We start from the raw sequence: 22,631 nt of genomic DNA on the forward strand, positions 1-22,631 counted from the left end.
AGGCAGAGGCTAGATTATGCAGGATCTTACAGATTAAGTTAAGAATTTGTTATTTTATCTTAAACTGCTGAGAGGCCGGGGTGTTCAGTGGGTCATTTTCATGGATACTGAAATTATTCAATATGGTGGTAGCAGGGTAGTGGAAAAGACAAGTATGGACCAAAGCTCTCCATGACTGAGGGAACTGTCCAAGAAGTCAGCAGATGACAGCAATAAAGAATGGCAGTGGGTTATATAGGCTTAAAACATGTCTTTTTATAAAAGAGAAGGGAAAGAATGGCCTAGAAATAGCAATCTATTAGCACAAAGGATGCCATCTGCCAACCTAGCTAAGTAGTGTTCAGTGAAGAGTCTACTGTCTTTTGGTCAGGTAGGGACCACAGGACCAGTGAGGCAGTGAGGGGAGCATAAAGTTAGGAGGAAGGCTGGGACTTTCTGGAAGCCACTGTAACACTGACATAGCTAGGTGAGCAGAGTTGAGAGAGAGCCTGGAAGCCTGTTTACCTCACATCTTGTACCCCCTGGCTTAAGAAGTTGTTGTAATTCCCTGAGAGATGCTGATAGTTTGAACTAAGGCACTGGCAGCAGAGATAAGAAAGAGATAGATTCTAAAAATACTGAGTTATAGCTTTGATCATACTTGGTGACAGATACTATGCAAGGAGTAGAATAAAAAAGAGTTAAACAGGACAGTTTCCTGGCATGGGCAACTGAAGTGATGGTGATACAATCATTGAACTAGGAAACCCGTATTTGGGGCAGGTGTAGAGTAGTCTGGGTCAATCTTTGCAGCATGAATAAATCAGACATGTGTCTCCTTGTTCTAGCAGTGGAGAAGCAAGGGTCATAATTCCCAGCACCTCCTCTCCAGGCCCTCATTCACCCAGGGCTGAGGCTTGGAATGGATGAGCCACCTGCAGCAGTCAGGTCAGTTGGAAAGTCCCTCACCAGATGCTGGGAGGATATATCTGCCTCCAATTAATTGGAGACTCTTTTTGAAGGGAATAGCAAAAACTATGCCAAGAGAGTGGTGCTTGTGAAGTGGCCTGCTGGAAGGGAGCCAAAACTACTAAGCTTGTTTAATTTAGAGTGTCTGATCAGGACAAGGTTTGGTGCAGATGGGGGTCCATAGAACTCTCCTGAGAGGTGGGTAAGGGAATGATAATTGAGATTACTAACTTCCAACAATTACTCAATTTAAAACCCAGCCAAAAAGATGTAATTATTTTTCATACATTTGTTTGGTCATGTTGCCAGCTGCAACTCCATGATGTTTTACTTCAAAGGGGAAGAAAGAACAAAGGGGAAGGAACAGAATGGAAGGGAGCTACATTATTTTGTAGTCACCATGCTGATAAGAACAGTGCTGCCTCTCTCTAGCTTCTTTTATGCGGTACTGTCTTCTGTCCTTGGGCTTTTCTGTCCACAGGGTGATTAGTTCCCTCTAGCAGGTTTCTGAGATTCTAGCTTTTCCTCACAAGTCCACGTAAGGACTATTGTAGAAGCTGCCAGGCTCCATATTTTAAATTCTTCTAATCTCCTCATATTTGCCTGCCCTGCTCCTAAACTAAATTGAATTTAATTGAGTTGACTTGGAGGCAGGTAAATTCTTGTTCGTTTAGATGACTTATGCTACTGGAGTTAGCAGCATAGTCAAACTCAGGGACTGATATCAAATTGATATAAAAAATGCCAATCTAGGTATTCCAGAGAAGCCTCTGATAATATGCATGGATCTCTGTCCTCGGTCTCAGGGCTCATCCTGCTAAACACTTGTATACTTGACTTAAATTAATACTTAAAAAGTATATACTTTAAAAATTCTGAGTGAAGACACTAATATTACAGATAAGAGAATCCAAGAATCAAAATAATCACAGCAAGCTAGAATAAAGGGCTAAAACCAATGGTAGGACAAGTATAAAGGGTCACTATACTTGTAAAATCTACTATAGGCTAATGTATCCTGGATTGGATCCTGTGACAGAAAAAGAACATTGGTGGAAAAACTGATGAGATCTGAATATAGTTCTATAGTTTAGTTCATAGTAAAGTATCAGTGTTAATTTATTTGTTTTGACAAATGTTTCATGGTTGCATATGATTTTAACAGAGGAAACTGGGTGAAGGGTATGTGGGATCTCTCGATATTATCTAACTTTTCCCCCATTTCCTTAAGAATAAATGATTATTTAAAAAGCGTGCCATACTGTATAGAAATCAACATTCTCTCCCATAATTCTGTGCATCTTGGACTACAGTCAAGATGTCACTGTTCCCTCCCTACATCTTCAAATTAACTTTCTCAGGTCACAACAATAAGTCTTCCCAAAGGGGACCTTCTGGAAAAATAAGCTATTTCCTCAACTTATATTTCCCTCTTTTTATAGCATGCACCAGCAATCTATCCAATAAACATATGTTGGGGAGTGAGGAGGGGATCCACCTCAAGCCCACAATTGTTAACAGTCATAAGATTGGAGAAAAGCACAAGGGGATAGGTCAACATACTGGCAAAAAATCCTGTGGCAGCTTGGAAATAACTTCATTTCATTCATGGTGGAAACCCCACTGTCCAGTGCATAGGCATGGTCGAGGAAGGCCAGTGAGTTTCAGAGCCACAAAGAAATTATGTCACATAGGAGGTGAGAGATAAGACCAACAAAAAGTTCTAGAATGCCCTCTTCCTGATAGATGGTTACTGTGGAGTCACAAAGTCCACAGAACAATGACTTGTACAATAGATCTCTGAATGATACATGGAAGGGATATGTGATAAGGGTAGCAGCAGAATGAGCCATCATCTCTCGAGTTGTCTCCTTGATAACTTGGTTAAAGGAGGATGTAACTTCTTTCTGTACATTTTCAGGTCCTAACTCATCAACCTTTTCACACTTCTGGTCATGCTGTAAAACTTTACCATGGACCACAGTTCCAAGGACTCCTGAAAACAGTCTTGGAGTTAAGTCTATGAAAAACCCATGCTTCCTATCGAAGCTCACAATGAACTAGGATAACAAAACAGGCCAGGAAGCTGACATACTTGTCGCCCCAAAATATTTCATCTTATTCTTGGAGGAAGAGGCTGGTATCCCGCCTGGATGAGCACTTTCACGTACATGAGTGGCTGGGACATAATGGTGAGTCCAGGAGCACAGGAGCACTTTACTTGCTGTGTCAGCCATGATGGACCTATGGACAGTCAACTTTTTTTTTTTTTTATAAATCTAAAATTATTTAAAAATAAAAGATTTATTTTTTTCAATATATGAAGTTTATTGTCAAATTGGTTTCCATACAACACCCAGTGCTCATCCCAAAAGGTGCCCTCCTCAATACCCATCACCCACCCTCCCCTCCCTCCCACCCCCCATCAACCCTCAGTTTGTTTTCAGTTTTTAAGAGTCTCTTATGCTTTGGCTCTCTTCCACTCTAACCTCTTTTTTTTTTCCTTCCCCTCCCCCATGGGTTTCTGTTAAGTTTCTCAGGATCCACATAAGAGTGAAACCATATGGTATCTGTCTTTCTCTGTATGGCTTATTTCACTTAGCATAACACTCTCCAGTTCCATCCATGTTGCTACAAAGGGCCATATTTCATTCTTTCTCATTGCCACGTAGTACTCCATTGTGTATATAAACCACAATTTCTTTATCCATTCATCAGTTGATGGACATTTAGGCTCTTTCCATAATTTGGCTATTGTTGAGAGTGCTGCTATAAACATTGGGGTACAAGTGCCCCTATGCATCAGTACTCCTGTATTCCTTGGGTAAATTCCTAGCAGTGCTATTGCTGGGTGATAGGGTAAAAGATTTATTTAAAACATATCAGAGGAATTAAAATAGGCTTATTCATGAACAACAACAAAAATCAACTACAGGGAGGCTTCACTGCTAAAAGAAGCTAACATAAACTCTGGTTACATTTCTAGAGATTTAGCATCCACAGCAAAACAGGAAATAGTCCTATTCTGCTGTAGGAGGCTTATATTGCCTATAAAGTTTTATATTCAGTTCTGATATTTTATAAAGGTAATCAACAACCTAGATTATGTCCAGAGAACAACAAAGAAGGAACAAAGTTTAAAAACCATGGAATCTGCAGAAATGTAGAATAATGGGGGGAGAGGAGAAAGGAAGAGACTAGTCTGGAAAGGACTCATGATGGGGGTGTGGTCACTAGCTTGCTGTCTTTGCAGGCCTGTCCATGGGCTAAAGGAGCAAGTAATGTAAAGTAGACCCAGAGGGTGGAGCTAGAATCAAGGAGAGAGGCTACAAGGAGATGGATCTTTCTGGGAATGATGGGACTTTTTTCTCTTTGAAATGGGGCTCAGGCTGCCTCAAGAGATGTGTGAGCAAAGGCTGAAAACTCATATTTCAGGAATATTAAGAGAAGATGTTGGTCTATACAATTTGGGTCCTTGCCCATAGGAGATTCCTAATACATTTGCTAAATTTGAATGTGACCTCTACAGTCTTTATTAACTCGAGAAATTGTGTGAGGTGTTAAGTCAGAGAAACCAGCTTTTCTAGGCATTTCTATGTCATTCTCATTTTTAAAAAAATTTTAATGTTTGCTTATTTATTTAATGTTTATTTATTTATTATAATTTATTGTCAAATTGGCTTACATACGATACTCATTGCTATTTTTGAGAGAGAGAGAGAGAGAGAGAGAGAGAGAGAGAGAGGAGTGGAGGGTGGGGGAGAGAGAGAGAGAGAGAGAGAGGCATAGAATCCAAAGCAGGCTCCAGGCTCTGAGCTGCCAGCACAGAGCCAACATGGGGCTTGAACCCATGGACCATGAGATAATGACCTGAGCCAAAGTCAGATGCTTAACTAACTGAGCCACCCAGGTGCCCCTTGGCATTCTTGGCAGTAATTTTCCTCCAGGTACTTTTGGCTAACAAATATCTCTGTCCATGGGGGAAAAAGCCACCGAAAGACAGGCAATAGTTAACCTGACTTCTAGATCAACTGTCACCAGTGAGTGCAGCCTGGAGATGGAAGACTTAAGTGTCACAATGATCATGATCCTTCCTGGATGGTTCCTCACTGCATCAGATAAAGTCCAAATTCTTTAGGTTGGCATTCAAGGAACTCTTGGCCCAGCCTCCACCTACCTCTCCTCCTTTCCCCATTACTATCTTTCTTTTCTTCTTAGGTTGATCCTGTGCTCTTGTCTTTTGGAACCACATAAAACTATCAAGACTTAGTATTGTCTCAACTTCCATACCATATTTTTTTAAGAGAGGGGGGCATGCAGAGAGAGAGAGAGAGAGAGGGAGAGAGAGAGAATCTCAAGCAGGCTCCACACTAAGCATGGATCAATGTGGAGCTTGATCCCATGACCTGGGATCATGGTCTGAGCTGAAATCAAGAGTTGGAAGCTTGGAGTGCCTGGGTGTCTCAGTTGGTTGGGCATCCAACTTTGGCTCAGATCACGATCACACGATTTGTGAGTTTGTGAATTCGAGCCCCATGTTAGGCTTTGTGCTGACAGCTCAGAGGCTTGAGCCTGCTTCGGATTCTGTGTCTCCTTCTCTCTCTGCCCCTCCCCAACTTGTGCTCTGTCTCTCTATGTCTCTCAAAAAATAAATGTAAAAAATAAAATAAAAAAAAAAAGAGTTGGAAGCTCAACCAAATGAGCCACCCAGGTGCCCCGTGTGTATCCATATTTCGATTCTCAACTCAAGATGCCTCCTTCATTAGGACTTTGTTTCCTCCCTTGTGCCCCTTCTCTGCCCACTACTTCTATTATATCAAGTCTCTTACCATTATTGCCATTATTAGTTTTTACATCTGTGTTGCCCACTACATTGAGTACTTCTGAGGGATAGGGTGTATTTTGTATTCATCTTTCTGTCTCCAGCACCCAATACAGAGCCTGGCAGGCAGAAGGTACTCATCAGATTATTTGTCGTATTGAAGAATGGCTTTGCAAGAACTTAGTAAATGACTATATAGGTGAATAGAATATTTCCCTATCCAGAACTGGTTTAGAGTCCATTTTTTGGAGTCTAAAAAGGCTTGGCTTCATGTCCCAACTGCATGATATAGACAAATTACTTCATCTCATTGTGCCTTAGTTTTTAAAAATGCAAATGGAAGGAGATAATACTAATATATCTCAGAGCTTAAATTCTTCTAAGTGAATCCTTCACCCCAAAACTCATCCTCTTTCCTGATTTAATTTATCCAATATTGTCTGTCTCTTCCTAGAATGTGAGCCCCATGAAGGCATGGATTTCTGCCTGTTTTTCACTGCTGTATCCCTAGAGCCTAGACCATGCTGGTTACATGTTCGGTATTCAAAAACAGTACAAATCACATAATAGGAGCATTGTGAGGACTGAGTGACACAATGTATAAGAAGATCATGGCATTGGGCCGACCACATGCTATGCACTCAATAACTACCATTATTATAAAATAAAAGGCAGATTAAGAGGCAACATTATGACAGACTGATGTGTGACTCAGAACATACAATCAGGATATTATAAATGTTTGAACCATAATTTATGTTGGAATTGGAAAGGATGCTTGAAAAATCTGGTCTGACTCTCTGAGACCCAAAGAGGAAGAGTGCTTTTCTCAAAGTCACAGAGCTAGCCAGTGACAGAACCTAGACAATTACTCTCCTATAAATGATTTTCTAGTTATTCCATATAATACAGGATCAGATTCCTTTCTTTGTTAGACACTTCCTTTTGGCAAGTTTTGTTAAGTACAGGCATGGCTCTCTCCATCTAATCCTTTCAACACGCGCACACACACACAGAGTTAGGTGTTCATCTAATTAGTCCAATTATGTATAAAAATAATACCATTCTTTACTGTGTCTGATGGTACAAGGTTATATGATTTAAAAACTAATGTCTGTCAATTAAAATCTACTTTTAGCTATGTTGGAAGGAGTGTATTGGTAAACTCTATCTCTGAAAAACAAACATAAAGCTGGACAAAACTGACGCAAACATTTCAGTGTTTTGGAAACTGACCAAAGGCATACAACAATCTCATGTTATGCTTAAAAAACCGCTGAACTTCAGTTAATAAGACGGAGAATCTGTGATGTGCTGTGGTTGCTCTACCTTCCTCCAAGCTTGGTGAAAGCAGGGTTCTGTTAGGGCAGGCCATGCTGTGAGGATTGTCAAAGGGAATCAATTTGGAAGAGAGGGCAGTGCTCACACCTAGCAGCATTTTCTGTGGAAACACTCACCACAGAGGTTGGCAAGTAAGGAGGGCCCGCAGTTCCATAGCTGGGACAAACATATTCCTGGCTGAGACTGGGTGCAAGCCAGAAGGCTCAAGCCAGTCACACACTCCTGAAAAGCCCTGAAGCTGCACAAATGCTCATGGTCAACACGACACAGAAGGGAAAGGAGAAGCCAGAGAAGACATGAAAATTGCCCAGACTTTGCCTGTACTCCCCATATCTGCATACAGATCCACTGACAGAGGACAGAAGCCTTATGTGCTCAGGGTGGGTAAGCACAAACCTAGCCCAATAATAGCTGACCGCTAAACTACAAAGACACAGGGTTGACTCTTTGAGAATACAGTCTTATAAATAGGAAAGAAAAAAGAAAAATTGAGCTGAGGCATAAGAGAAAGATACCAAGATAATTCACTGATAAAGGTTAGTCTTTTCAACAAGCAGTGCTAGAACAATTGGATATCCATATGCAGAAGAATATAAGCTTAAACGCTTACCTCATGCCATACATATAAAAATAATTCAAAATGGATCACGGACTGAGATGTAAGCAAAACCATAAAAATTTTAGAATAAAACATAGGAGAAAATCTTTGTGGTCTTCAGTTGGACAAAGAGTTCTTAGATAAGAATCCAAAGCATGATCCATAAGAGAAAAAAATTTGATAAATTAGGCCTCAAAATTAATTCTGTTCTTCAAAAGATATGGTTAAGAGAATGAAAAGATAAGGCATAGATTAGAAAGAAATATTTGCAAAGCATGTATCGGACAAAAGACTTGCATTCAGAATAGATAAAGAAATCTCAAAACTCATTATAAAAATACAAATAACTCAAAATTTTTAAGTGGGCAAAATATTGAAACTGACACTTTATTAAACAAAATACACAAATGGCAAATAAGCTCATGATAAGATAATCAACATAATTAGCTGTTAGGGCAATATAATTTAAAACCACAATGAGATATGCTAAATACCAACTAAAATAACTATAATTAAAAATATAGATAATTCCAAGTGTTAGCAAGAACATGGAGAAACTATAACCCTCTCTCCTACATTGCTGGTAGGAAGGTAAAAAGGCATTACTAACTTGGAACACAGTTTGACAGATTTTCTTCTTTTAATTTGAACATGAACTTACTATATGACCCAATGATTCCATTCTTAGAAATCTACCTGAAACAAAGTGGATCACATGTCCACTCAAAAGTATGCACATGAATGTTCATAACATCATTATTCATAATAGCCCCAATATAGAAGCTTTCCAAATGTCCATAAACTAGAGAATAAACAAAACATGTTATATATCATTTTAATAGAATACTATTCAGCGCTAAAAATGAATGAACTGCTGATACATGGTACAACATGGCTAAACCTGAAAAATATAATGCTAAAGGAAAGATGCTAGAAGCAAAAGACTACATAATGCATAATTCCATTTATATGAAATGTTCAGAAATGGCAAATTTATAGTGTCAGAGAAGGTCAGTAGTTGCTAGGATTGGGAGTGGAAGTGAGGAATAACAAAGGAACTTTTTGGGATGATGGAAATATTCTAAGACTAGATTGCAGTGATAGTGTAAAACTCTATAAATTTACTAAAAATCATAGAACCGGTCCTTTACAATGGGTGTATTTTATGGTATATAAATTATACCTCAATAAAGGTCTTAAGATAACAAGAAAAAATAAGATCTTTCCCATGGTATTTTTATCTTAAATGTCAGATTGTGGCATTGATGCATGTTCAAAGGTGAGGTTAGAAGACACCACTAGAGAATAATAAAATAAGACACCATTTCAGATGGCATAATTATTAGCAATGGTAGCTATGGACATGGTGATTAATCATTCCAGCACTAGAAATACGAAATCTTGCTTCCTGCTTACTCTCCCTAAGATCTGGATGTTGACATGTTTAGCCTTCCAACTTGTAATTATCCTCCCTCCAAATTGGAATAAGGATTAACTAATTATAGTGGTGTCTTCAGACATGAGCCATACCAAACACCCTGGTAATGAAGAACTGTCCTGTCTGTAAAAGTATGCCAGAAAGCCTTAAAGTCTTTGGTATCTGCTTTGAGGTCCAACCCATAGAGTTTCTCCAAACTAGTTTAGCCAGCACAGGTACACCCTGCACTTTCACTAACTTTACTTTCTTTAAGATGCTGCTTTGGATAAGGTAATTTCTTTCCTAAAAATCTACTGTATCTCTCAGTTGGTCCAATGCAGAAAGCAGCAGTAGTCCATCAAAATGGCAGGATGTGGGGTTAGAAGTCATGGGTTTAAACCTTGGCCCTGACATGAACTAGCCATATGGCTTTAGCTAAGTAACTTAACCTTTTTAGCCTTATATTATTTACCCCCCAAGCTGGGATAATTCTGCCCGCTCCATAAAACTACTATGAAAAATAAGCAAGATGGTATATGTAAAGTAACTGACCCAGTATCTGTGTTAAATCTGAATGACAGTATGACAATTAACTCTTTCTAGAGTTTGGCCCCAATATTCCTATTTATCCTAATCTTATAGTAAGAAGATTCCTTATTCCAATCAAACCAGACTTCTAACCAACTGCCACCATGCAATGACTCTGGCTAAATCTTGCTCTCTGGGCTGCCTCCTCCCCGACTCTGTATTTACTAATCCTACCCATCTTTCAAGAGTCAGCTTAAAGCTCATCTTCTCCATGATGTTTAATTTGACCATTAACTCTCTAGACAACCAGTGAGATCCTTAATTATATATTTTTAAAATTTTATTTCTGTTTGAACATATCCCATTTCCTCAGGTATAGGAGACATTTCTGAAGGATACCAAGGTTTGTTTTATATCCCCCAGTGCCCCTTGCAAGGTCTGAAGTAGGACAAAGTTCTCAACTTATTTTTTTTTCCTGAGGAGTTCCTTAAAGAATAACTTGAAAACACTATTCCAGTCCATCTTTTTCATTTTATAGATGAAAAACTTGTCCCCAGAAAGAGGAAGTAACATTCAAGTTTCACATGAGTAATTTGGTATTAGAGTTGAAAACAGAATTCAGGCTTCCTATGGCAGATACTTCGGGGTGCCCTTCAATATCAGTTCTCCTACACATCTATAGGACTACCAATTTTTAGCTGGAAACATGGTCTCCCAGAATAAAGACTTCATGTCTCATCCTTACTTTAGGTAAGTGTGGATATGAGTTGTATGAAATGGGATAGAAGAGAAAGTGCTACATAACTTCATTTTCTCCTGTCTCCCCCTACTTTCTTCATCCTGCTGTCTGAAACACAGATGTGATGGTAAGAATTCCATTCTCGATCCACACTGGATCATGGGATTGAGGGGAATGCCCCAGGGATGGCAGGACAAAAAGCTGAAAAAAACTGACTCCCTAATGCTTTCAAGGAACAGACTACAATATCAGCTCTGGATTGCCAATAGGCTTTTATATGGAAGAGAAATAAACTTCTGTTTTGTTTAAAGTGCTGTTATTTTAGATACAGATTTGGATATTAGTTGTTGGCAGCATAACTGATCCTGTTACCCCTCCTATCAACTTTCTAATGCTCTTAGTTCTTCACATTGCCTCTAGACATATATATTAACTCATTCTTTCATTCATTAAATAATTTACTTAATAGCCATTCAGGATGCACTTACATTCTGCCTGGCATAAATCTAAGAGGGGGCTGGAGTGGACACAGGAATGAAATGTACAAATCCCGCCCTTAAAATTAAAAGTCACAAGTATTGAATGAACTTCTCACTGTCTTAACTCATATCACAATTCATAGATTGGCAAACACTCATCTCAGAATTTCTCTGACAGTCTCATATCAATTTCATTGTTCCCAGTAATAAAATGCTGATCAAACTATATGTGCTTAATATCTTGTATTTGCCTCTCTACATCCACTCTTTGCCCTTCTCTATCATTTTCTTTGACCACTGTGGCTTACTTGTATGTACTACATCAATGGGCTCTCTTGTCCTCTGACTTCTGGTTGGGTTGGTTAATAGGGACCCCTAGCAGGAAATCAGACGGAAGTAAGAGAATGAGTTCTACATATTTAGTTTTCTCAGCTCCCTCCCTGTGGGGTCATCTTAGGCTAACTTTTTCCTTAACTGAAGGTCACTCACTGTTTCACTCAAGATGGCCCACAACATGACTCTACTATTGGGTTCTGATAACCATTCCTTCCCTTCATAGCCTTTGAGTTCTAGCCCCAGGGAAATGCCCCAGAGGTATCCTGGACTAGACTCTATGTCTTTTAAACAGTCTAGTCTTGAAAACTTTCAGTTAGAAGTGGGGTTCCCTTCTAGGTGGAACTCACAGTCACTGGGCAGAATCCATATTTCCACCAACATGTATCAGAACCTCCAGTATAGTACTTTCTGCTAATTCCACCAGTATCCTCTCGTAGGAGCTTTAAAGTACTCAGTATGCCTATTTTAGAGGCATAATCCACAATTCTTAAAGAATGAAACAAAAGCAAATTATCACCTGTTTATTCATTACAAGTAACTGAAGTACCACTGACCACAGAGAACAATGGTAGGCAGAACAATGCACCCCCTTCCCAAAATGTCCAAGTCCTAATCCCAGAAACCTGTGAATATGTCACTTTACAAGACAAAAGGGGCCTTTACAGAGGTGATTAAATATCTTTAGATGGAGACATCATCCTGCATTATCTGGGTGAGCCCAACATAATCACAAGGATCCTTAAAAGTAAAAGAAGGAGGCAGGAGATTCACTGTCTGAGTGATTCAGCATTAGACTCAACCAGCCATTGTTGGCTTTGAAGATGGAAGGGAACTACAAGCTAAGAAATGCAAACAGCCTCTAGAAGCTGGAAAGGGCAGGGAAATAAATTCTCTCCTAGAACCCCCAAAAGGAATGCAGACCTGCTGATACCTCAATTTTAGCCAGATAGACCAGTTTTGGACTTCTATTGAACGGTAGGATAATAAATTTGTGTTGTTTTAACCCACCAAGTTCGTGGTAATTTGCTACTCCAGCAACAGGAAACTAATACAGAATGTAAGACCAAAATCTCCAGACCCAGGGAACTAAACCCAGGGTAAGGAAAGGCTGGGAACTGAGGGATGACAGAGACAAAACACAGTGGGCAGCACAACAAACCGCACACCAGTTGCTAACCTGCACTGCAGGCAAGTCGCATTCGTTAAAAGACAAATGTATGTTTTATCTCAGAGACTCCCACTCATAAAATGCTTTCATGCCTTTTGTAACACCTAGTAGAAGCTTCCCTCTTTTTTCTCAGAGTTTTTGGGAGTCACTAAAATTTTTGTATTTTGTTAGCATTATCAGCTTCATTCAGAAGGACAAGCATTTGCCTCATATCTTATTCTGTGACTTCCTGTTAGCCACAGAGGCAAAGAATGGCACAATAAAAATAACCATTCATAGAAGTTCCAGAGCATATGCAAAGCATCAATATCTATTATTTGCATTCTATAAAAACCCATTGCTGAGCACTTCTCCCAAGGCTGCCTGTTTCAGACTAGGCCTTACCACGCTCTGACCCAGCTGCTCCCGAAAGAAGTAATCCATGTTTCTCTTTTGCAGGCTGTCAAGGTAATGCTGAAAGCGTGTGTATGTATATGGGTAGCAGTAAGCAAATTGGTAAATATCTTCTTCTCGGTCAAAACAAAATGCAAAGGACATCACATAATTCTTCCTATGGTCCGGACACCGGTAGTAGTAAACATTTTTAGGTGGCAGCCTTTGCCTGAAAGATACAAAGAAAAAAAAATTGGGCATATCAGATAATCATTCAAGCTTCAAAGGTAATAAACAGGAATAAATGCCCAAGAGAAAAAAACTGTAACATCAAGAAGTCTAGGTGGTGTCTGGGAACAACAACCATACCACCTATGGTCAAAAGGAGTCCAGGATTTGGCAGCACTTTATTCAAATTCCAGCTCTACCCTTTATCAAATGTTTGGACAATGCAAAGGTAAACAAAGATGAACAAGTTTTAATCATTGTTTACTATTATTTGGAGCGCTCATTACATGCCCAGGCAATGAGCTAGATTCTTTTTTTTTAATGTTTATTTATTTATTTTGAGAGAGAAAGAATGCATGTGTGTAGGGAAGAGGGAGAGGGAGAGACAGAATCCCAAGCAAGTTCCGTACTCTCAGCACAGAGTCCCATGTGGGGCTTGATCTCACAAATCATGAGATCATGACCTGAGTCAAAACCAAGAGTTGGGTGCTTAACTAAACTGAGTAACCCAGACACCCCAGGGAAACTCAGATTCTTGATGTATAATGGTAAATAAGAGAGGCAACATGTTTATCCTCATGCAGTCTATATTCTGGTGGGGAAGCAGTCAATAAAATATTAAAAATAAATACATTAAACAGTTACAGACTCTTAAAGCACCTTGAGGGCAACTAAAGAGTATGATGTAAGGGCCATCTAGGTGGCTCAGTTAGCTGAGCATCCAACTCTTGATTTCACTTCAGGTCATGATCCCAGGGTCATGGGATTGAGCCCCACATTAGGATCTGTGCTGAGCGTGGAGCCTGCTTGGGATTCTCTCTCTCTCACCCTCTCTCTCTGCCCCTCTTCTACCTCCTGGCTTGCTCGTGTTCTCTCTCTCTAAAAAAAAAAAAAAAGAAAAGAAAAAAAAGTGTGATGTTATACTAAAAATAAATAGGGGAGGTCTACTTTTCCTAGGGAAGCCAGGTTTTTGTATTGTAAGGCTAATTCAGACCTTTTTTTTAAAATAAGCTAATGTGCACTGTAAATATTGAAGGGGGAGGAAAGAATATTCAACATTTCTTTAAATTATTACTATTGTTTTTCTACAGAGCATTACATGACACTAATTTTCCACAGAAGCACTTTGGGAAATACTGCTTCAAATATACTGTGTAAGCAGTTTTGCTAAGTCATCATGCTCATTCTCCAATAAGGAACTCTGAAACATATACATGAGAAAAGGCAAAATGTTCCAGTCATAATTCCCATAACTTTTTTACATTCATCCACATCATAGGCTCACTGTACCCTATCATGCTGTGTGACATCCAAACTATTCACAGTTTTCCTGCAGTGAATGACTCTTATTACTGTCTCTTAAAAACCCCATTAATCCTAAAAAAACCATCCCAAACTATACATTTTCCATGATCATCCATTGACAATTCTGGGCCAGTCCAGCTCCCACATTTCCCAGCAACTCTTGCTTCTTTATTGATGGCATCGTAAGTCTTATCCACTCAAATCAGTTTGGAAGCTCCTAAAAACACAAGTATATTTCTGGGGGCTACTGGCACATTGGGTAAAGGATGCCAGGCTCATCTGTAGGGGCTTGGCATTCAACTGAAAAGCCATAGGGCCCAGGAGCATGTGAAGGAAAGTGTGAGGAGGGTGTAGGTGATGAGGTTGAGGAAAATAACAATGGTGGTGGCTCCAGGTAGGGCAGCCTGAAGAAAATTGTTAAAAGCACCCAGAGCATTATAACATGCCAGTAGTTTGTTGCAGAATCTTGCTTCTACCTTGGTGTCCTTCTGAAGCTGCCTAAGTAGCTAGGGTGGAAATTAAGGCTGTGGGCTTCCTGTGGAAGAGCAGAGGTTACAAGACACTAATTCTGTACATACAGCAAGCTTCTATTGTTTGCCTGTAGCCCTGGGTCCCATGAACATCAGACATTAAGTGAAATGCAGAGAGGGGAAGAAGATGCAAATTAAGGAAGAAAAAAAAGGAAAAGAAAGATTGAGAAAGGAATGAGGGAAGAGAGAAAGGAAGGAATGAACAGAATATGCATAGTATGGGTTGTTTATGGGGTTTATTCAGTACCTGATTTATTGTACTTTATTTTTTTAATGTTTATTTATATGAGAGAGAGAGAGAGAGAGAGAGAGAGAGAGACCATAAGTGTGAATGCGCAAGCAGGGAAGGAGTAGAAAATGAGGGAGAGAATCTGACAGTGCAGAACCTGATGTGGGGCTTGATCTCACGAACTGTGAGATCAAGACCTGAACTGAAATCAAGAGTCAGATACTTAACCAACTAAGCCACCCAGTCACCCCAAGTACCTGATTTAATTCGCATAAAATCATTTGGTCAAGGTGGGTATTATTCCACTTTGCCAATGTGGTCATGGAGGTTCATAAAAGTTAAGGAGCTCACTCATTACATCAAGTGAGTAAATGATAGAGCTGGGACTCCAATTTGTTTCTGTCTGATTCCAAGTCCAGTACCTAGAACACTCCTCCATAGTCCTTGATAAATTACGAACTTCTGCTATTCCAGATATGAGTGTGTGCAAAAGCCAGGAGGCAAGAGAGAAAAAAGCAAATGTTGGAACTGAAAGGAATTCGTCGTGGCTGAAGTACAAAGAGTGAGAAGGGAATTCATGAGTAATGTGTCTGAAGAGGAAGGCAGAAGCCAGACTAGAAAGGGACTATATGAACCATGTTAAAGAATTTAAAAATGATCCTGAAGTCACAGGGTACCTTTCAAGTGAGTGAAAGAAGTAAAGTACCATGACTGCCAGTCCAAGGGATCGATGATAGTGGTCAGAAGGACAGAAGGAGAGTAGCTGCACAGGTGTAGAAAACAAGACAGATTTGACTATTTTATTATTTTTTTTTTCAACGTTTATTTATTTTTGGGACAGAGAGAGACAGAGCATGAACAGGGGAGGGGCAGAGAGAGAGGGAGACACAGAATCGGAAACAGGCTCCAGGCTCTGAGCCATCAGCCCAGAGCCCGACGCGGGGCTCGAACTCACGGACCGCGAGATCGTGACCTGGCTGAAGTCGGACGCTTAACCGACTGCGCCACCCAGGCGCCCCCAGATTTGACTATTTTAGAAAAAAGTGGTTTAAGTGATGGGACATAAGGTCTAACTAATATGGGTTAGAACCTGGTAGCACTGAGGAAGGCCGGATGGTAGAGAGAAAAGCATAACCAATAAAGGAACAGGGATTTTCATATAAACATCAGTGGTAGTATCAAAGGCTGTCTAGGGATGTGTTTGGGCCCACAACAGAATCCATTTACCTCCTACTCCCAAAGCCACCACAGATAAATATACAGGTAACAATAGTCTTCTTGTAATGTAAATACAACTTTTAAGACAAGTGCTGCCCCCTCCCCCAGGCACTCTTTCTTTCCAGCCAGAAGGAAAGGTTGCTACCCTAAACCTTCCTATATTGAAATTTTGGGGCTACCAGTGATGAGGCAGAAAAATAATGGCCTGGAAGGTGCATGGGGAGTCAAGAGGAAAGTCGTCCTCTCCTGATACTTCTGTCCATGGAGTATAAGTGAATCAACAGTTCCTGAGAGGGAAATGGGGGGAATAATGACCTCCAAGATATCAGGTCTTACTTCATTGTTTTATGTAGCAAATTATTTGTTAAGTATCATGTACCAAGCATTGTTTGTTTAAGAGAAGATGTAAAGGAAGCAGTGGACTAAAAGACTGAGAACCCAAGTAAGATTAGTTACCATGAAGCTGAGTTTCAGAGGAAAAAGTGGAAAGTGGAAAGTTCTTGATAGAGAAGGGAACAGTGAAAACCAAGATAAGATCAGTGCAGAGGTGAGGGTATAGAAAGAACAGATGATAGTCTAAATTTGTGATGTGATTGAAACATGCAGAAATGTGAGGCTGATGGACTAACCTAGTTTCAGGGTTCCCAGTTTGCATTCAGGAAGAATGCCAGTTGAAAGTGGCCTTGAGGTCTCTGGTTAGTGAGACCCTTCAGGCCCTGGCTCACAGATCTGAGAGCAAGGTGAGCATGTCTTCATATGTTAGTGATTCCTACAGTGACGGGCCCCTCAGGTTATGATGCTGATGTTCTCAACTCTTCATTTACTAGTATATCCGATCAGGGTCCATGCTTTAAATTCAATCACCCCAGTTTTTTCCTATTCTAGCCAAGTTTAGCAACTTGACTCTGAGAGCCTGCCATTTCCACCAAATTTGATTGTGTGCTATCAAGAGAATTCGTCTAATGCTTGCAGCTGTCCCAGCTCCTCTCCCGAGTGGGTCAGATGCCTAACCTGATTTGCAGACAGAGTGAAGGTAATGGGCCCTGGGGTAATCATTCAAGGAAGTCAAGATGCTGCTCAGGGCTTAGATTTTCTAGAATCTACTAAGAATACAAATAAAAATCCATTTGAGAAGGGCTCAGTAGGCCAAATTCATGAGGACTTTCAAGTAACACAAAGAGTAGAGGAAAATAAGACTGGGACTATGTCGGAGGAAACATGTGTCTCTCATTTGTAATGCATTTCTGGTTTTTCTCTTATTTTGCTTATTATGTTTTTACTATGTCGCAGGCATCATGTTGAATGTTGTATATGCATTATCATTTAAACCTCACAATAATCCCATGAGCCAGGGGCTATTAGCAACATCCCCTTTACATAGACAAGAAAATTGAAGCTCAGAGAGGTAAAAAATTCCCTGAAGTGACAGGGTTAGTAATACTCAGGGCTTATATTAGATGCAGACTAATGTGACTTTGAAGTCTGTGCTCATAATTCCTATGGTACCTTGCTACCCTCCTTTCTCCCTTTGCCATCCAGTCATAGCCCTATTTCTGCTTCCAGAAAAATCTGCTCTCCCAGTACTCTCCTGTTAAAGACTCTTCAAACAACTCCCTATCTTCATATTCTGGTTTGGCCTACAAGGCTCTGTGAGATCTCCCTGTGATCCAGTATCACCAGCCATTTCTTCCTCCTTGAATCCTATGTTTTATTCATACTGAGCTACTTACAACTCCCTAACACAATTTTATGCTATTCCTCCCATACCTTTATGGGATCTCTTTTTATTTGATCTTTCTTTCACTTGGAGTGATTCCCCTGTGAATCACTTTTCCCATCTTACCTACTTGGTGAACTGCTACTCATAGATGTGCATAAGGTAGACTGTCAATAAAGGCTAAAGTACTTTTTTAAATGAACTAATTAATTAATGGACAAAAGATTGTATAAATAAATGTCTACGCTTTAACATACTTCTTCTCTGAATCCTTCTCTGACCATTCAGTCTTCATTAATTTATCTCGACTTTGACACATAATAGGAAAATAAGTTTTATAACTTGGTATGTCTGTTAATAATGAACACCAAAAGTAAATGGAGATTTCTTCAAAGAAAGGTAGGCTTCTTGAAGACAGGAAGAGTGTCACCTTTTCCCTCTCTTTCTCACTTTTCACTTTGTCACTTTCCTCTCTATCGTCTCTTCACAGAGAAGTTAACAATACTTGCTCATTTTAAAAAGCTGTGATAAAAGGAAAAGAAGACTCATCTCTGAAGATAAATGGTAGACATCATAGGGAAGTAGACTGTAGCTCGGTATAGAGACTCTTTAATATTCAGCTGAAGGGCAAGTAGAAAGGCCCATGTTATAGGGGAGTGCAAGCATGGGAAGCTTTATGGGATCCCATCAAGTAAGTTCCTATACTTGATGTTAGGTTAGACAAGTCTGCCTTCTGATTCTGTTTAATACAGATAGTGTGAGATATCACTGAAAACAATACAACAATGATGATAATAGCTATTATAATTTCTAATATGTATATATTATTGACCATGTGGTAGGCCATTGTAAATACATTATAATATATTAAGTTCTTTAATCCTCACAACCATCCTCTGAAGTTATTCCTGTCATCCCAATGATATGATGAAAATGAATATGGGGTCAAGAATGCTTTTTTTTTAAGTTTATTTATTTATTTTGAGAGAGACACAGCAGGGGAGGGGCAGAGAGAGAGAGAGAGAGAGAGGGAGAGGGAGAGGGAGAGAGAGAGAGAGAGGGAGAGAGAGAGAATCCTAAGCAGGCTCTGCCCTGCTAGCGTGGAACCCGATGCAGGGCTTCAACTTAAGAACCACAACACCATGACCTGAGCTGAAATCAAGAGTTGGATGCTTAACCAACTGAACCACCCAAGTGCCTCAAGAATTCTTGTTCATAAGAGGAAACTTGTCCACGACTCCCCAGAAGACTTCATAAAGGAAAGAGTCCAACATCTGATCCTGCCAGAGATGCAGAGAGATTCAAGACCTGGAGTGTGTGCTCTCAGGACTCAGAAACTAAAGGCTGATCGAGCTGTTGGAATAAACCATCATCGTGGGTCCATCCTGATGACTAAAGAGGACATCCAAATGTGTGAGGGCACCCTGTAACTCACATCCTCAGATCCAGTCATGCATGAACATGTGAGTGAGCAAAGCATACACATTCACACACATGTTCAGTAAATACTGAACACATTCCAATCATATTATATATACCTCTCTACTATAGCCTCTATCTAATTATATCAATTTGAATATATACCTTTCTCCATCATTACGCTGAGCCTCTCCCAAGGGCGGGGATAATGTATCGTTTACCTCTTGTTCTGCAGGACCTATACAGAGCTTTGCATATAGAGGTTCTCAAAAATGCTTATGAATTGGGTAAATGAATATATTTGTGAGTGAACTTTAAGGGATTAATTATTGGAATAAATATTTTCAGCCATACCAATCTATGTATAGTGTGCTCTCTCCATGTGAAACTGTGAGTCATGCCCTGAATACATCATGTTCTCAAAAACCTTCATGCCTTTTAAAATGCTGTTCCTTCTCTCTGCAATTGCCTTTCCCCTACTTTTCTACGTAGTACATCCTTATGTAGAGAAGTGAGACCCAGCTCAAATGACATTTCCTCTTTGAAAGCTGTGTCAGCAACTCCATGAATTAAATGCTCTAAATGCTAATTGCAGACACTTGTATATTTCTAATTCATCTCAAAATCCATAGCACTTAGCATAGTGCTTGGCCCTGAAGAGGAGCTCAGAGCATGTTTGTTGAATTAATGAGTGAGTGAATTTGTGACTTAATGAATGACTAAAATGGTTCCTTTCCATTTACCATACTCTCTGCCTTCTCTCCCAACTATCAGTCAAATTCCAGTACATCATTTTGGAGGTTACTAGAACACAGAAGAAGAGAAGAAGCCCAGGACCTAATGGAATACACAGGGCTCTCTAAAACAACAGCATTCCTTGCCCTCCTCAATAACCCTGAAAGACAGGAGCCCTAATTTTCTCTTTAATCTAACAGAAGATATGGACATGGACAGATGAGTTCCAATCCCACATTCTTCCTAGACAGTAAACACAATTTTTTTTCTTCATATAAATTCTAAAGGAGATAGGGCGCCTGGGTAGCTCAATTGGTTCAGTGTCTGACTTCCGGCTCAGGTCATGATTTCACAGTTCATGGGTTCAAGCACCATGTCGGGCTCTGTGCTGACAGCTCAGAGCTTGGAGCTGCTTCAGATTCTGTGTCTTCCTCTCTCTCTGCCCCTCCCCTGATCACACTCGGTCTCTATCTCTCTCCAAAATAAATACTAATTTTTTTTTTAAATTCTAAAGGAGGAATCAAAACAAGGCCACTCAAATATAATATAAACACTTCCTGTATGCCTATAATATGCTACCTGTTTGATGCACACTATTATCTGACTGATAAACACATTTCTTCCCATCACACCAAGGCTGTACTCACTGAAATTCAGCCAACAATTGCAATTGTAGAAACAGTCTCTTCATTTCCCATCTTTATCAACCCAGGGTAGGGAGAAGCAACCTGGCATCCAGTTTTCCAGGTATTTTTGAAATTAAGGTAAGACTTCATCCCTCTTCCTTTCATAAGGGCAGCCAAATCTCTGGTTTGTCATTCATGTCAACATGTGGCCTTTAGCCTACGTTTAGTTGGAACAACCTAGACTACCACCTGGCTGGAGTCAGTTGGCCTCCTCCTTTTCTTCTCCAGTGTCTGGCACAGCCAGGCAGCGGGCATGGATGCCCACATTATAAATCCACCTTCCCTTTCCATAGGCAAACAGGAGCTATCCTATCATCTCCCAAATAATTATAATGGTGCTCCTGTCACCAGCATATCTATTCTTATCTTTCACCACACTTTGTCACAGCTAATCTCTTGATGACTCACAGGGAGGGGGAGAAAGAGAGAGTGAGGGAGTGCTCAGATACAGGCAACACATTTTTACACCCAATGTCTAATCTGATTATCATCTTATCAGAGGCTGATGGGCACTAGTTGTGGGAGGAGAGAGACAGAGCTACATACTGCCAGCTGAGTTTTTGATAACAAAAAAGACACTGCTCGATTCTTGAATTAACCTTTTTGTCCTACAAACTGTATTGTTTATTTTTCATAGTTTATTTTACATGTAGGGTTTTTATTTATTTATTTTTTTATCTGTGCCTTCTGGAGAAGGACATCCACACACTGTGGCAGCAGCTGCTTCTATTAATTCCGAGCCATTAAAAAAATTAAAATTAAACCCAATTACCTCGTCTGGTTTAGAACTGGGGAATAGCTGAGACTGATTATTCCCCCTGGTCATGGACGGCAACAATATTCCTACCTACACGTGGCTGCTGGCAGAATGCTAATGCAGCCAGAAATTCCAGGGACAGGCTCTCGACACAAGGAGAGGCTCTAAGTCATGTACTCTATCTTCTCTAATCCAGATTCCCGAGAGGATGCAAAAGGAGCACCCTTGATAAGATATTGGAATAGCTATGGTTCTTGGGAAGGATCCTTCCTCTCTTTGTGCCTCGGAATAAAATGTGGTTACTAAAATGTGTCCTATATCCCTCTTAGGGTTGTTGTGACTCTTAGGTGAAAAGGACTTTACTTTCAAAACTATCATATTCTGGGCTACAGGATAGTGTATAAAGCAGTATCAGAAATGAGGTAGCAGGCTAGAGCTGGAATGGCTCATCTTTGCACAAAGTTGTGTACTAAAGTTACTTTCTTGCTGCATCCTGGGTAGAATAACAATAAGGGTTTAGGGTGTGAGGTCTGAACTAGACTAGCATCTCCTTGTAATCCCCTTGCATAGAACCTAGTGTATAGAAGGCGCTCACTAAGTACTTTGAATAAACGAATAAATAAGTCAGGCAGGGCTGAGTTTTGACTGAACAAATAGAACTGTATTCACGTCCAACTGTAGATGCCTTTTAGAAATATAGTTAGAGTACAAAAGAAAGAATGTGGGCTTGGGCTCTATTCTACTTCCATTACTTCTCAGTCAGGTAGTCTTGGATCTGGGTTTCCACATCTATAATATAAAAATAATATCCACTCACAGATTTGTTTTTTGTTTTTGTTTATTTATTTAAAAAAAATTTTTTTTTTCAATGTTTATTTATTTTTGGGACAGAGAGAGACAGAGCATGAACGGGGGAGGGGCAGAGAGAGAGGGAGACACAGAATCGGAAACAGGCTCCAGGCTCTGAGCCATCAGCCCAGAGCCTGACGCGGGGCTCGAACTCCCGGATCGCGAGATCGTGACCTGGCTGAAGTCGGACGCTTAACCGACTGCGCCACC

The 22,631-nt window shown here is 40.1% G+C and overlaps 1 protein-coding gene and 1 pseudogene across 8 annotated transcripts in view; both read right to left on the reverse strand.

The window, feature by feature from the left end:
- Positions 1 to 22,631, reverse strand: part of LOC123597854 (BEN domain-containing protein 5) — a 1,446,709-nt gene that overhangs the window by 499,926 nt on the left and 924,152 nt on the right. For all 8 annotated transcript variants that reach the window (XR_006712284.1, XM_045477303.1, XM_045477305.1 and 5 more), the window contains exon 5: positions 12,761 to 12,977. Coding sequence is in view for 7 of the 8 variants with exons in the window: in XM_045477303.1 (XP_045333259.1) it covers positions 12,761 to 12,977 (217 nt within the window). In the remaining variant the exon portion in view is untranslated. The remainder of the gene's footprint in view (positions 1 to 12,760; positions 12,978 to 22,631) is intronic.
- On the reverse strand, positions 1,673 to 3,185 carry LOC123597855 (annotated as a pseudogene).

Source organism: Leopardus geoffroyi, chromosome C1 (genome assembly GCF_018350155.1).
Source record: "Leopardus geoffroyi isolate Oge1 chromosome C1, O.geoffroyi_Oge1_pat1.0, whole genome shotgun sequence".
Classification (NCBI taxonomy): domain Eukaryota; kingdom Metazoa; phylum Chordata; class Mammalia; order Carnivora; family Felidae; genus Leopardus; species Leopardus geoffroyi.